We start from the raw sequence: 13,986 nt of genomic DNA, 5'->3' as shown, positions 1-13,986 counted from the left end.
TGACTCCAATTGAAAAAGTTACGTTTCTGGCCCGTTTCTCACTTTTTACAATTAGACACAGTGTTTTCTAACCTCGATGCCCACGTTATCTCTAGAGCCAAGGGCCCAGTGATGAATAGAGGGATTGAACCCGTCTATAACTGAATACATTCTTTATTAAAAAGCATGTATTTAGTTCCTGACTTGCAGAATCTTTCTGACTTCCTAAAACTGAACGCTTAAAAAAAAAAATGTAAAAAAAGACATCGGTCCCAATGTCTTGACAAGTGTTACAACACACCCCTCTGCCACCTAGTGGAGACAGGCAGTATTACACTAAGAGCGGCTGCAAAAAGCAGGGAATTAGTTGTTCGCCTGTTTGCATCTGGAAGAGACAGTGAGGAGGTATAGAAAGACTGATGAAATACACCACTGTCCATAAAATCATTTATCTTTCTAAAACATGGTAATATAGCTGGAGCTTCTCATGTCAGAGATGTATTTATGATATTGTACTAATGGAGCCCTTAGTAGAGACATTGACAACGTCTTCCCAATCTCCACCGATCTGTTTAGGCTACGGTACATTGGGATGTGGTTGTGCTGTTGAGTGAGAAAGCATGTTGTGTTGACAGATTTACAATAGAGAGAGCGGGAGAGAGAGTGAGAGAGAGTGAGAGAGAGAGTGAGAGAGAGCGAGAGAGAGAGAGAGAGAGAGCATGAGAGAGAGAGCGTGAGAGAGAGAGAGAGAGAGCATGAGAGAGAGAGAGTGAGAGAGAGCGTGAGAGAGAGAGAGAGTGAGAGAGAGAGAGAGTGAGAGAGAGAGAGAGTGAGAGAGAGAGCGTGAGAGAGAGACAGAGAGAGTGAGACAGAGAGAGACAGAGAGAGAGAGAGAGAGAGAGAGCGTGAGAGAGAGAGAGAGCGTGAGAGACAGAGAGAGCGTGAGAGACAGAGAGAGAGAGAGAGAGCGTGTGTGAGTGAGAGAGAGAGAGAGAGAGAGAGAGGCGGGGAAGGGGGGAGACTAAGAGATTTCAGAAATGGCTTCTGTTTGTATCATTCTAACCAGTTCTATGTGACTTTATGAGAGTGTTTTAATACAGAGAATGATACAGTATATATGAAACAGCAAAAATAGAGTTGAATATTTTAGATGTTTTAATGAATCTGGGTTGTTTATGTATGTTTTTTTACATGCATTTGCATTGTAAATATAATGTATTCTCCTCTCGGCCCAGTTTTGTGGGTGAGGTGTAAAGTCTACATGTGTCATTGCTGTCATGTTGGTGCTGTCTAGATTGGACTTCAAATTATCGTGGTTGAACTACTTTTGGAAATCCCAGAACTTCTCAATGACCACTAACTACAGTATTAGTCTGAAGATGATGATGTTAATTCACATAACGTAAAGGGAATAGATACTAGCCTGGTACCAGGTCTATTTGTGCTGTCTTGCCAACTCATCCATAAAAACATCCAAAGGAGTTGGCAAGACAGCACCAACAGATCTGGGACCAGGCTAAACTGAAACGTTGTCTTTGTTTTTACCCCTAAACTAGTAACTCAACGTGGTGATTGGTCGATCGATGAATTCCAAAGGTATATTTTTTTTTAAACACAGCTGAACAATTGTTTTGGATTGATATTGTTTTGTTATTGTTGCTCTTTGTTGACTGAGAGAAACATTCAGTAGCTTAGCTACAGTATAATAATGCCAGATAGACAAGACCAGATATAAGGTGCCGTGTGTACATATTGACATTCCAGTGTGTACTTGACTTGCCGTCCATCCAGCCTCTACTGTACCTATCCTGGTCCCAGATCTGTTTGTGCTGTTTAACCCAACTCTTTGACAACTCTTGAGTTAGCAGCACAAACAGGTCTGAGACCAGGCCCGCCCACTTCATGTGCCAAGAACACAGATTCAAAGTGTTGGTTTAAATCTGAATACCTATACATTAGGTTACGTTGATCCCCACCTCCCCTCTATGAAAGAGCGCTCATGTTGAATTATAGTAGTGCCAGACATACTTTTATATATCTGCACTATAGAGTGTTGATGAGTGTCAGTCTTATCTACAAACAGCACAGACAACAGGACCACGACTGTCTGCACACATAACAATACTGTCGATAAAGTTTATATAAATTAGTTTGCCGGGACAGCTACTTCCTGTCTCATTGCATTACCATGGTAACAGCCACAACATGCCTTACAGTACAGTCTTATAGCTTCTTAGACATAATCCGTTAACACCGCTTTATGTTACCTCTGCTTTTGCCAATGTACACTTAGGGATACTACGATACGATTGAGGCTCTCAGTTTAACCGATGTGAAACGGCTAGCTTAGTTAGCGGTGGTGCTAGTGTAACGGATGTGAAATGGCTAGCTTAGTTAGCTGTGTGCGCTAAATAGCGTTTCAATCGGTGACGTCACTTGCTCTGAGACCTTGAAGTAGTGGTTCCCCTTCGCTCTGCAAGGGCCGCGGCTTTTGTGGAGCGATGGGTAACGATGCTTCGTGGGTGACTGTTGTTGATGTGTGCAGAGGGGCCCGGGTATGGGCGAGGTGACGGTCTAAAGTTCTACTGTTACTTACATCAGTCCATATTTTTATTTAATTATTTGTGTCTATCCAAGCGTTTAATTTTTTTAATCTGCGGTTTGTATTCATTTATCGGTTTTACTCCAAAGTATTGTTTTATTTCGCCTGATAGCCGGTAATATTGAACCTTCAGACAAAATCGAAATTCAAATGAAATAATCTCTAATAAGACATTGCTAGAATATATTCTGTAGTTATATAAATCCTGGACTGTTCTTGAATCATGAATTCGGATTATATTTGGATTTTTGTTTGTGTACCAAAAATACCCGTGCTCTGTTTTTTTTTTACAATTTAGCTCCCTTTCCAGCTTTTCCACAACATTCCCATTGGAATACACTACAGTACATTTTATTTATACGGATTAATTTCCCAATACTTCCAAACGTATTGTTGAACTGTATTGTAAGACATGATTCTGTTTGTTACAATGTAAAAGTCTAGAGGGACTAGAGGTACTCACCCGTTCAAGGACAACTGCTGTGTGAAGATCAGGAATCCGCAAAGTTTGGTGGAATTTTACCAACCGTCTTTACTACAATATACAAACTTTAAAAAAAAAATGGTCTTTCATTGACATCTACATGAACTTGTTTGAACATTCTGTGAAATAATAATGAGACATACAAACATGCTACACACATTACATGTTACTGTAACTATGGGTGTTACTGTAACTATGGGTGTTACTGTAACTATGGATGTTACCGTAACTATGGGGGAAGTGTATACAGTACACACATGTCACATGTTAATCTTGAAGTGCTTTGAAATTCTATAAAATTTAATAAATTATTATTATTGTCATTATTACATGATTGTTACCTTAACTATGATGGGATACACACAAGTTACATGTGTGTTAGTTTAACCCTGACGGGAGATGTGTAAACAGACACGTTACATGTGTGTTAGTTTAACTGTGTCACAGGGTTTATACAAGCATGTTGGAGTGTGATTGTTCCTGTACCTTGACGGTAAATGGGATATACAGACAGACAGGTAGAAGTAGTGACCGGTGTGTTTACAGTAACGTCCTGTCATCAGCTTAATTGGCCCTGTACACTGCTCTGCTCTAGTCTGCCTGCCATTATTTTTTATGTTGTTGTTGTGTCTGAAAAGGCACCACGTTCACTATATAGTATAGGGCACTACTGTTGACCAGGGCCCATTGGGTCACCCATACAATTCTGTCACATTGGTCAAATGTTGTGCACTATGTAGGGAGTAGGTTTCCACTTGGGAACACATCCCTCGGTCTCTGTTGAGCTCAGCCTGACATGAACCGTCAGTACGGTAAGGAGGATCTTAGCATCTTGTTACGGTGAACCAGAACGGCCTGGACACCTAAAATACATTGGCAAAAAAATATGCAAATAAAGCTTTTGGAAATGTGTTATAGTCTCACTGAGTGTAAAGGTCATGATGTGATACAGTTATTTCCTCTTTTCGTGAATGACACAACAGTATATATGTTTTTATTGTCAATAGGAATGAGTGTCACTGTTATTATAATTATTATTAGGATTATTCTTATTACTAATAATAATATTAGTGGCAGGCCACTGGGTACCAGTGTATATCGATATACATATGAAATCTGTGCAAGATAACGATGAAATGTTTATGAGTTTAAAAAAATAAAAATAAAAGGAAGACTACAGGTCTACGTGTCATTACAGTGTTTGGTTCTCTGAAACACTGACATTATTATTAGGTTTATTCCATATTCAATCTAAATAGATTATCTAATTAATTCATTTATCAAAATCAACATGACACCTTTCCGATGGGTGAAACTTCTGGACATTTATTCCATGTGTCATCAGTAGGACCGACATAAAAACAACATTTATTCTATGTTTAATCAGTAGGACCTACATAAAAACAACATTTATTCCATGTTTAATCAGTAGGACCTACATAAAAACAACATTTATTCCATGTTTAATCAGTAGGACCTACATGAAAACAACATTTATTCCATGTTTAATCAGTAGGACCTACATGAAAACAACATTTATTCCATGTTTAATCAGTAGGACCTACATGAAAACAACATTTAATCTATGTTTAATCAGTAGAACCTACATAAAAACAACATTTATTCCATGTTTAATCAGTAGGACCTACATAAAAACAACATTTATTCCATGTTTAATCAGTAGGACTGCATCATAACAGCAGTAAATAAGAGGATATAGCTTCTGGTATAGTTTTGTGATTTGCGACCTTTGTGACAAGCAGATGAAATATTTGGTAAGTGGAAAACAACCTCTAAACTGGCCTATATGCATTCGTGGATCTCTTTACGCAATCCTATAGGCTGAAGAACATTCTAGCCCTGCCTACCCACCCGTTCATTGGAAACCTGGCTTGTCCGTCAAAGCTCGAACGATTCTTCGTTCAGTGTTGACAGAAAAAAAGCAATACGGACACTCCTTACCTGCAAGACCGATATGTTGTATCTTTTTAATTGGGTTAAACTTAGGTTAAGGTTATAGTTACGGTGAAGGTAAGAGTCGTTTTACAGGTCAGGAGTGTTCCTTGTAGCCTCTCTCCCAGGTTGACGTCGGCGAGGATTTCTCCTACTTTCACCCCACTTCTCGTAATAGAACGGTTAGCAGAATGATTTGATCACGACTCCCCCCGCAGCTACACGGAACGAACACTGCTCATTCATTACGGTGTTTGTGCGGTGATAGTCTCTTTCTCTCTGTCTCTCTCTCTCTCTTTCTGGATTTGAAGCTGCAGTATCGATTCTTCGACCCTGCTAAGATACTATCTTTGAATAGTAACTCAGGAACCGACTTGGTAGAGAAATGTCTACCTATAACGAGGGGCAGAACAGCGAGGAAACGGGGAGATTTGATTCATATCAAAATCGCGTTTTGGTACAGCGAGCGCCTCACGAACAGCCGCAGACTGTGTTCGTCATTCTAGACACGGCCGAAGCTCTGAATTTGATCAGGTGAGTCAAAGATACACACACACCTATATATATATTTATATAAATAGATAGATGACAGCTATTTTATTCCGTTGGATATAGATTTCCATCTATTATCTCCCACTGGTCTACTTATAAAACCAGTAGAACTACTGGGCATTTTGACCTAATTTGTTGAGTAAATGTTCTGTGATGGCATCACTCTCTGATATATATATATATATGCAGCTCCAGTATCAGAAAGTAAGTGTTCTGGTAGACAGAAAGCTCTCTGTCTAAGCAAGGTAATTAATAGACACACACACACATGGGGTCACTAATTCTGCTTAGATGAGTCATCTCCTTCAGCATTGGGCTTATCTGTTGTCTACTGGACAGGATACCATGAATGACATGCTATCGGGGGCGGCAGGTAGCCTAGTGGTCAGAGCGTTGGGCTGGTAACTGGGATATTGCTAGATCGAATCCCCCGAGCTGACAAGGTAAAAATCTGTCGTTCTGCCCCTGAACAAGGCAGTTAAACCCACTGTTCCTAGTCCGTCATTGTAAATAAGAATTTGTTTTTAACTGACTTGCCTGGTTAAATAAAAGGTAAAATAAAAATCACAACCGTGTCAGAGGAAAGATGTGAACCACCAATACAGCAAGTCAAGAACAGTAACATGGAACATGGTGTTGTTCACTTCTGTGGCATTCATCAATAAAAGCAGTGTTCTACCATGTAGCCTAAATTCATTAGTAGGTGGCGTGCCAGACAGCCAAACTGGTTATCGTCTGAGATTGTTTTGTAATGGAGGATTGCAGTTGGAAGTATTTGTTATTTTAAGAAAAGATCATGAGGGGGGGGGGGTGTAGTAGTAGTAGTAGTAGTAGTAGTATGTGGTGCCTGTATACCAATTAGCTACCTTGACCTGAAATAAAAAGCCAAAGTGTGTTTGATTCCACATAGCTGTTAAGTTTGCATTCCTTTTATGGTTGAAACGGACCTACTACACTGTTGCTGTTATAGTTGAAACGGACCTACTACACTGTTGCTGTTATAGTTGAAACGGACCTACTAAACTGTTGCTGTTATAGTTGAAACGGACCTACTACACTGTTGCTGTTATAGTTGAAACGGACCTACTACACTGTTGCTGTTATAGTTGAAACGGACCTACTACACTGTTGCTGTTATAGTTGAAACGGACCTACTACACTGTTGCTGTTATAGTGGAAACGGACCTACTAAACTGTTGCTGTTATAGTTGAAACGGACCTACTACACTGTTGCTGTTATAGTTGAAACGGACCTACTAAACTGTTCCTGTTATAGTGGAAACGGACCTACTAAACTGTTGCTGTTATAGTTGAAACGGACCTACTACACTGTTGCTGTTATAGTTGAAACGGACCTACTACACTGTTGCTGTTATAGTTGAAACGGACCTACTAAACTGTTGCTGTTATAGTTGAAACGGACCTACTAAACTGTTCCTGTTATAGTGGAAACGGACCTACTACACTGTTGCTGTTATAGTTGAAACGGACCTACTACACTGTTGCTGTTATAGTTGAAACGGACCTACTACACTGTTGCTGTTATAGTTGAAACGGACCTACTAACTGTTCCTGTTATAGTGGAAACGGACCTACTACACTGTTGCTGTTATAGTTGAAACGGACCTACTACACTGTTGCTGTTATAGTTGAAACGGACCTACTACACTGTTGCTGTTATAGTTGAAACGGACCTACTACACTGTTGCTGTTATAGTTGAAACGGACCTACTAAACTGTTGCTGTTATAGTTGAAACGGACCTACTACACTGTTGCTGTTATAGTTGAAACGGACCTACTACACTGTTGCTGTTATAGTTGAAACGGACCTACTACACTGTTGCTGTTATAGTTGAAACGGACCTACTAACTGTTCCTGTTATAGTGGAAACGGACCTACTACACTGTTGCTGTTATAGTTGAAACGGACCTACTACACTGTTGCTGTTATAGTTGAAACGGACCTACTACACTGTTGCTGTTATAGTTGAAACGGACCTACTAAACTGTTGCTGTTATAGTTGAAACGGACCTACTACACTGTTGCTGTTATAGTTGAAACGGACCTACTACACTGTTGCTGTTATAGTTGAAACGGACCTACTACACTGTTGCTGTTATAGTTGAAACAGACCTACTACACTGTTGCTGTTATAGTGGAAACGGACCTACTACACTGTTGCTGTTATAGTTGAAACGGACCTACTACACTGTTGCTGTTATAGTTGAAACGGACCTACTACACTGTTGCTGTTATAGTTGAAACGGACCTACTACACTGTTGCTGTTATAGTTGAAACGGACCTACTAAACTGTTGCTGTTATAGTTGAAACGGACCTACTACACTGTTGCTGTTATAGTTGAAACGGACCTACTACACTGTTGCTGTTATAGTTGAAACGGACCTACTACACTGTTGCTGTTATAGTTGAAACGGACCTACTACACTGTTGCTGTTATAGTGGAAACGGACCTACTACACTGTTGCTGTTATAGTTGAAACGGACCTACTACACTGTTGCTGTTATAGTTGAAACGGACCTACTACACTGTTGCTGTTATAGTTGAAACGGACCTACTACACTGTTGCTGTTATAGTGGAAACGGACCTACTACACTGTTGCTGTTATAGTTGAAACGGACCTACTACACTGTTGCTGTTATAGTTGAAACGGACCTACTACACTGTTGCTGTTATAGTGGAAACGGACCTACTACACTGTTGCTGTTATAGTGGAAACGGACCTACTACACTGTTGCTGTTATAGTTGAAACGGACCTACTACACTGTTGCTGTTATAGTTGAAACGGACCTACTACACTGTTGCTGTTATAGTTGAAACGGACCTACTACACTGTTGCTGTTATAGTTGAAACGGACCTACTACACTGTTGCTGTTATAGTTGAAACGGACCTACTACACTGTTGCTGTTATAGTTGAAACGGACCTACTACACTGTTGCTGTTATAGTTGAAACGGACCTACTACACTGTTGCTGTTATAGTTGAAACGGACCTACTACACTGTTGCTGTTATAGTTGAAACGGACCTACTACACTGTTGCTGTTATAGTGGAAACGGACCTACTACACTGTTGCTGTTATAGTTGAAACGGACCTACTACACTGTTGCTGTTATAGTTGAAACGGACCTACTACACTGTTGCTGTTATAGTTGAAACGGACCTACTACACTGTTGCTGTTATAGTTGAAACGGACCTACTACACTGTTGCTGTTATAGTTGAAACGGACCTACTACACTGTTGCTGTTATAGTTGAAACGGACCTACTACACTGTTGCTGTTATAGTTGAAACGGACCTACTACACTGTTGCTGTTATAGTTGAAACGGACCTACTACACTGTTGCTGTTATAGTTGAAACGGACCTACTAACTGTTGCTGTTATAGTTGAAACGGACCTACTACACTGTTGCTGTTATAGTTGAAACGGACCTACTACACTGTTGCTGTTATAGTTGAAACGGACCTACTAAACTGTTGCTGTTATAGTTGAAACGGACCTACTACACTGTTGCTGTTATAGTTGAAACGGACCTACTACACTGTTGCTGTTATAGTTGAAACGGACCTACTACACTGTTGCTGTTATAGTTGAAACGGACCTACTAACTGTTGCTGTTATAGTTGAAACGGACCTACTACACTGTTGCTGTTATAGTTGAAACGGACCTACTACACTGTTGCTGTTATAGTTGAAACGGACCTACTAAACTGTTGCTGTTATAGTTGAAACGGACCTACTACACTGTTGCTGTTATAGTTGAAACGGACCTACTAAACTGTTGCTGTTATAGTGGAAACGGACCTACTACACTGTTGCTGTTATAGTTGAAACGGACCTACTACACTGTTGCTGTTATAGTTGAAACGGACCTACTACACTGTTGCTGTTATAGTGGAAACGGACCTACTACACTGTTGCTGTTATAGTTGAAACGGACCTACTACACTGTTGCTGTTATAGTTGAAACGGACCTACTACACTGTTGCTGTTATAGTTGAAACGGACCTACTACACTGTTGCTGTTATAGTTGAAACGGACCTACTAAACTTTTCATGTTATGATTGAAACGGACCTACTAAACTTGTATTTTGTTACACTTTCAATGTTCACATGTTGTTGTATAAAAAGGCAAGTTGCGTAATGTGATTTAACTATGATGATTTACTGGGCTATAACTTTAGCTGTAATTCAGTAAACTCTTAACACGTCTTGAAAGTTACCCAATCTGTATTTTATGTTTTGAATGGGTTTTAAATTCCTGGACGGTTGTTATAACTGTGTGTGTGTGTGTGTGTGTGTGTGTGTGTGTGTGTGTGTGTGTGTGTGTGTGTGTGTGTGTGTGTGTGTGTGTGTGCCATGCGTGTGGACCTTGTGTCGGAGTGGAAATGACTCAGCAGAATTCTCCCTCTCAGCTCATTTTTATGGCTTCCTGTAGGTCACATCCCAAATGAAACCTTATTTCCTTTATAGTGCACTACTTTTGATGGTCTCTGATCTGAAGTAGTGCACTACTTATGATGGTCCCTGATCTAAAGTAGTGCACTATATAGGTGCCATTTGGGACTAAATTTCCTATCTATAGCCTGGTCTGGGATGAATGTAGATCTGCTGAGGGGTTGTTATTTAGTACTGTTTGACCAACTAAATGAAAACACATCTCCCCAATAACATCACACTGAGGGCATGTTGAGTGGACTATTCCTACAATAACATCACACTGAGGGCATGTTGAGTTGACTATTCCTAGAATAACATCACACTGAGGGCATGTTGAGTGGAATAACATCACACTGAGGGCATGTTGAGTGGAATAACATCACACTGAGGGCATGTTGAGTGGACTATTCCTACAATAACATCACACTGAGGGCATGTTGAGTGGACTATTCCTACAATAACATCACACTGAGGGCATGTTGAGTGGACTATTCCTACAATAACATCACACTGAGGGCATGTTGAGTTGAATAACATCACACTGAGGGCATGTTGAGTGGACTATTCCTACAATAACATCACACTGAGGGCATGTTGAGTGGACTATTCCTATGATAACATCACACTGAGGGCATGTTGAGTTGACTATTCCTACAATAACATCACACTGAGGGCATGTTGAGTGGAATAACATCACACTGAGGGCATGTTGAGTGGAATAACATCACACTGAGGGCATGTTGAGTGGAATAACATCACACTGAGGGCATGTTGAGTGGACTATTCCTATGATAACATCACACTGAGGGCATGTTGAGTTGAATAACATCACACTGAGGGCATGTTGAGTGGAATAACATCACACTGAGGGCATGTTGAGTGGACTATTCCTAGAATAACATCACACTGAGGGCATGTTGAGTTGAATAACATCACACTGAGGGCATGTTGAGTTGAATAACATCACACTGAGGGCATGTTGAGTGGAATAACATCACACTGAGGGCATGTTGAGTGGACTATTCCTACTATAACATCACACTGAGGGCATGTTGAGTGGAATAACATCACACTGAGGGCATGTTGAGTGGACTATTCCTACTATAACATCACACTGAGGGCATGTTGAGTGGAATAACATCACACTGAGGGCATGTTGAGTGGACTATTCCTACTATAACATCACACTGAGGGCATGTTGAGTGGAATAACATCACACTGAGGGCATGTTGAGTGGAATAACATCACACTGAGGGCATGTTGAGTGGACTATTCCTACTATAACATCACACTGAGGGCATGTTGAGTGGAATAACATCACACTGAGGGCATGTTGAGTGGAATAACATCACACTGAGGGCATGTTGAGTTGAATAACATCACACTGAGGGCATGTTGAGTTGAATAACATCACACTGAGGGCATGTTGAGTTGAATAACATCACACTGAGGGCATGTTGAGTTGACTATTCCTATGATAACATCACACTGAGGGCATGTTGAGTGGAATAACATCACACTGAGGGCATGTTGAGTGGAATAACATCACACTGAGGGCATGTTGAGTTGAATAACATCACACTGAGGGCATGTTGAGTTGAATAACATCACACTGAGGGCATGTTGAGTGGAATAACATCACACTGAGGGCATGTTGAGTTGAATAACATCACACTGAGGGCATGTTGAGTTGAATAACATCACACTGAGGGCATGTTGAGTGGAATAACATCACACTGAGGGCATGTTGAGTGGAATAACATCACACTGAGGGCATGTTGAGTTGACTATTCCTACTTCCTTTACTTTATTATTATTATTATTATATATATATATTTTTTAACTAGGCAAGTCAGTTAATAGCAAATTCTTATTTACAATGACGGCCTACCAAAATGCCTCCTGTGGGGTTGGGGGCTGGGATTAAAAATGTAAATCAATTTAAATAAACATATAGGCAGACTGTAGTCTACTGTACTAGCAGCTGGTTTAACACATTGTTGTTTCTCTTTCTCTTTTGTTTTTGTCGTTTTTTATATAATGGTACAAATTAGAGACATAACTAAATTACTAGGTTGGTACAGATTAGAAAGATAGCTAAATGACCAGGTTTATACCAAGAAAAACATATTCATTAATTGTTTTCTTTTTGATCAATTAAAATAAGACCATAAGCACAGATAAAACAATGAGACAGATATTTCACCCCATGTATAAATGTGACGCATCCACTTCGCGTTTCCACTCACTACCCAATATGGCCCAGTGGCTGGCTGTAGGAGAATATGTATTTTGGCCAATATTCTGCTAATTTTCTCATTGATCAAAATAGTTTTCTGTTCCCAAAACTAAAATCTGTTCTGAACTGAGGGGACAAAGTTTTGTACACGACACTTTCCTAAAGTTTTAAAATGTTTTTGTTGTTATTTTTGGAGTGCAGAGGCACATTTGAGTTATTATTGCACATTTCGCAGAGTAGGCATTCCCTGACGGAAATATGCAGCTATATGCTAGGACGGGCCAAGAGGATCTCGCTAACTCGTGTCTGGTTATGACCCCCCCCGGTTCCCTGTTCTGCCCACTATGACTCATTTGTTCCCGTTTGAAACGATAGACCACTGTCCATCTTGGTTTAGGTATACAAATATTTTACTAATAGGCTCCATTTGGCAGGATTTCGTTTAGACTCGGTAATTTTAACGATAACATGTTATAATGTTTAATCTGCCTCCGTGTCTAATAACAGTAATATTGATACAATGTTTCCCCTGCCTACTGTGTTGTTACAATGTTTACACCACAATGTTCGCCAGTCATTACTCCCGTTAGGCTACAATATTATAACGTTTCATTTGACAGAAAGTTGGTGCGTGACTTATAGTAGTCCGTGTAGTACTGGGTTTAGTTCACTTTGCTTCCTATTTTTAGCAGCACTACGGATGCCTGTCATTTTGTCGCGCTGGAGCCTAAGCAATTAATACGATGTAACAAGCCAATTTCTTTGGATACAAATGGCGTTTTTTAGATTTATTGTCTAATGGTCATTTGATCGCTGAGGCAAAAAAACAACATATTTTTGGTTGGGACCTAGTTGAATGTTGAGGAGGTTTCTATAAATGTTTTTTGTCGGTTGAACCGTTGAGCGGCGCAGAAAGCTACATCCTCCTCTTTATGACAACATGGCTTCCTATTCTACACATTAAAACAAAACGACATTATTCTAATTTTTCTGCATTAGTCTAATTGTGAGACTGAAATATTTCCCCACTAAGGACCGATTATGGAATTCCATTACTCGGGTTTCAAGCTAACGGGCTTTCAGTTATTTTTCTCCTGAAGGCAACGGGACTACTTATTCATTTATTGGTGAGTCGGATATATTATTGTTTTCATATTATAATAGTCATAAAGACTAACATGAGCTCGTATTTGGTTTGGTCGTCGCGGTGTCATTCGTCGGTGGTAATTCTAGAACAAGACATCTTGGCGGTGTTTCTGTGTTTACATTCTGTGAACGTCTGCTTCTGGATCTATTTTTCATCCTCTCAGCCTAGGCTACTGACGAGACCTGCTATAATGTATATTAAACAAGAATATATATGTTACATTTTTACTGAATTACAGTTATATAAGGAAATCAGTCAATTAAAAAATAAATAATCTTATTAAGGCCCTAATCTATGGATTTTACATGACTGAGCAGGTGCGCAGCCATGGGGAGCCAGGAGGCCCAGCCATTCAGAATGAGTTTTTCCCCACAAAAGGGCTTTATTACAGACATAAATACTCCTCAGTTTCATCAGCTGTCCAGGTGGCTGGTCTCCCGCAGGTAAAGAGGCCGGATATGGAAGTCCTGGGCTGGCATGGTTACATGTGGCCCAGAGTTTTTAGTCTGGTTGAACTTACTGTAAATTCTCTAAAACAACGTTGGAGGCGATTTATGGTA

The 13,986-nt window shown here is 40.1% G+C and overlaps 1 protein-coding gene across 5 annotated transcripts in view; it reads left to right on the top strand.

Moving 5' to 3' along the window:
- The first annotated feature begins 4,948 nt into the window (after nucleotides 1–4,948).
- LOC139369004 (transcription factor E3-like) overlaps nucleotides 4,949–13,986 on the top strand; it is a 50,158-nt gene continuing 41,120 nt past the window's right edge. For 2 of the 5 annotated variants that reach the window (XM_071108567.1, XM_071108565.1), the window contains exon 1: nucleotides 12,992–13,406. Coding sequence is in view for 2 of the 5 variants with exons in the window: in XM_071108564.1 (XP_070964665.1) it covers nucleotides 5,404–5,552 (149 nt within the window). In the remaining 3 variants the exon portion in view is untranslated. Of the gene's footprint in view, nucleotides 5,553–12,982; nucleotides 13,407–13,986 lie in introns of those variants that run through there. The other 3 variants (XM_071108564.1, XM_071108563.1, XM_071108566.1) reach the window with 3 other exon arrangements.

This window comes from Oncorhynchus clarkii, chromosome 16 (genome assembly GCF_045791955.1).
Source record: "Oncorhynchus clarkii lewisi isolate Uvic-CL-2024 chromosome 16, UVic_Ocla_1.0, whole genome shotgun sequence".
NCBI classification, from domain to species: domain Eukaryota; kingdom Metazoa; phylum Chordata; class Actinopteri; order Salmoniformes; family Salmonidae; genus Oncorhynchus; species Oncorhynchus clarkii.
Note: the sequence above shows the minus strand (reverse complement) of the source record. Positions and strands in the feature narration are given on the sequence as shown.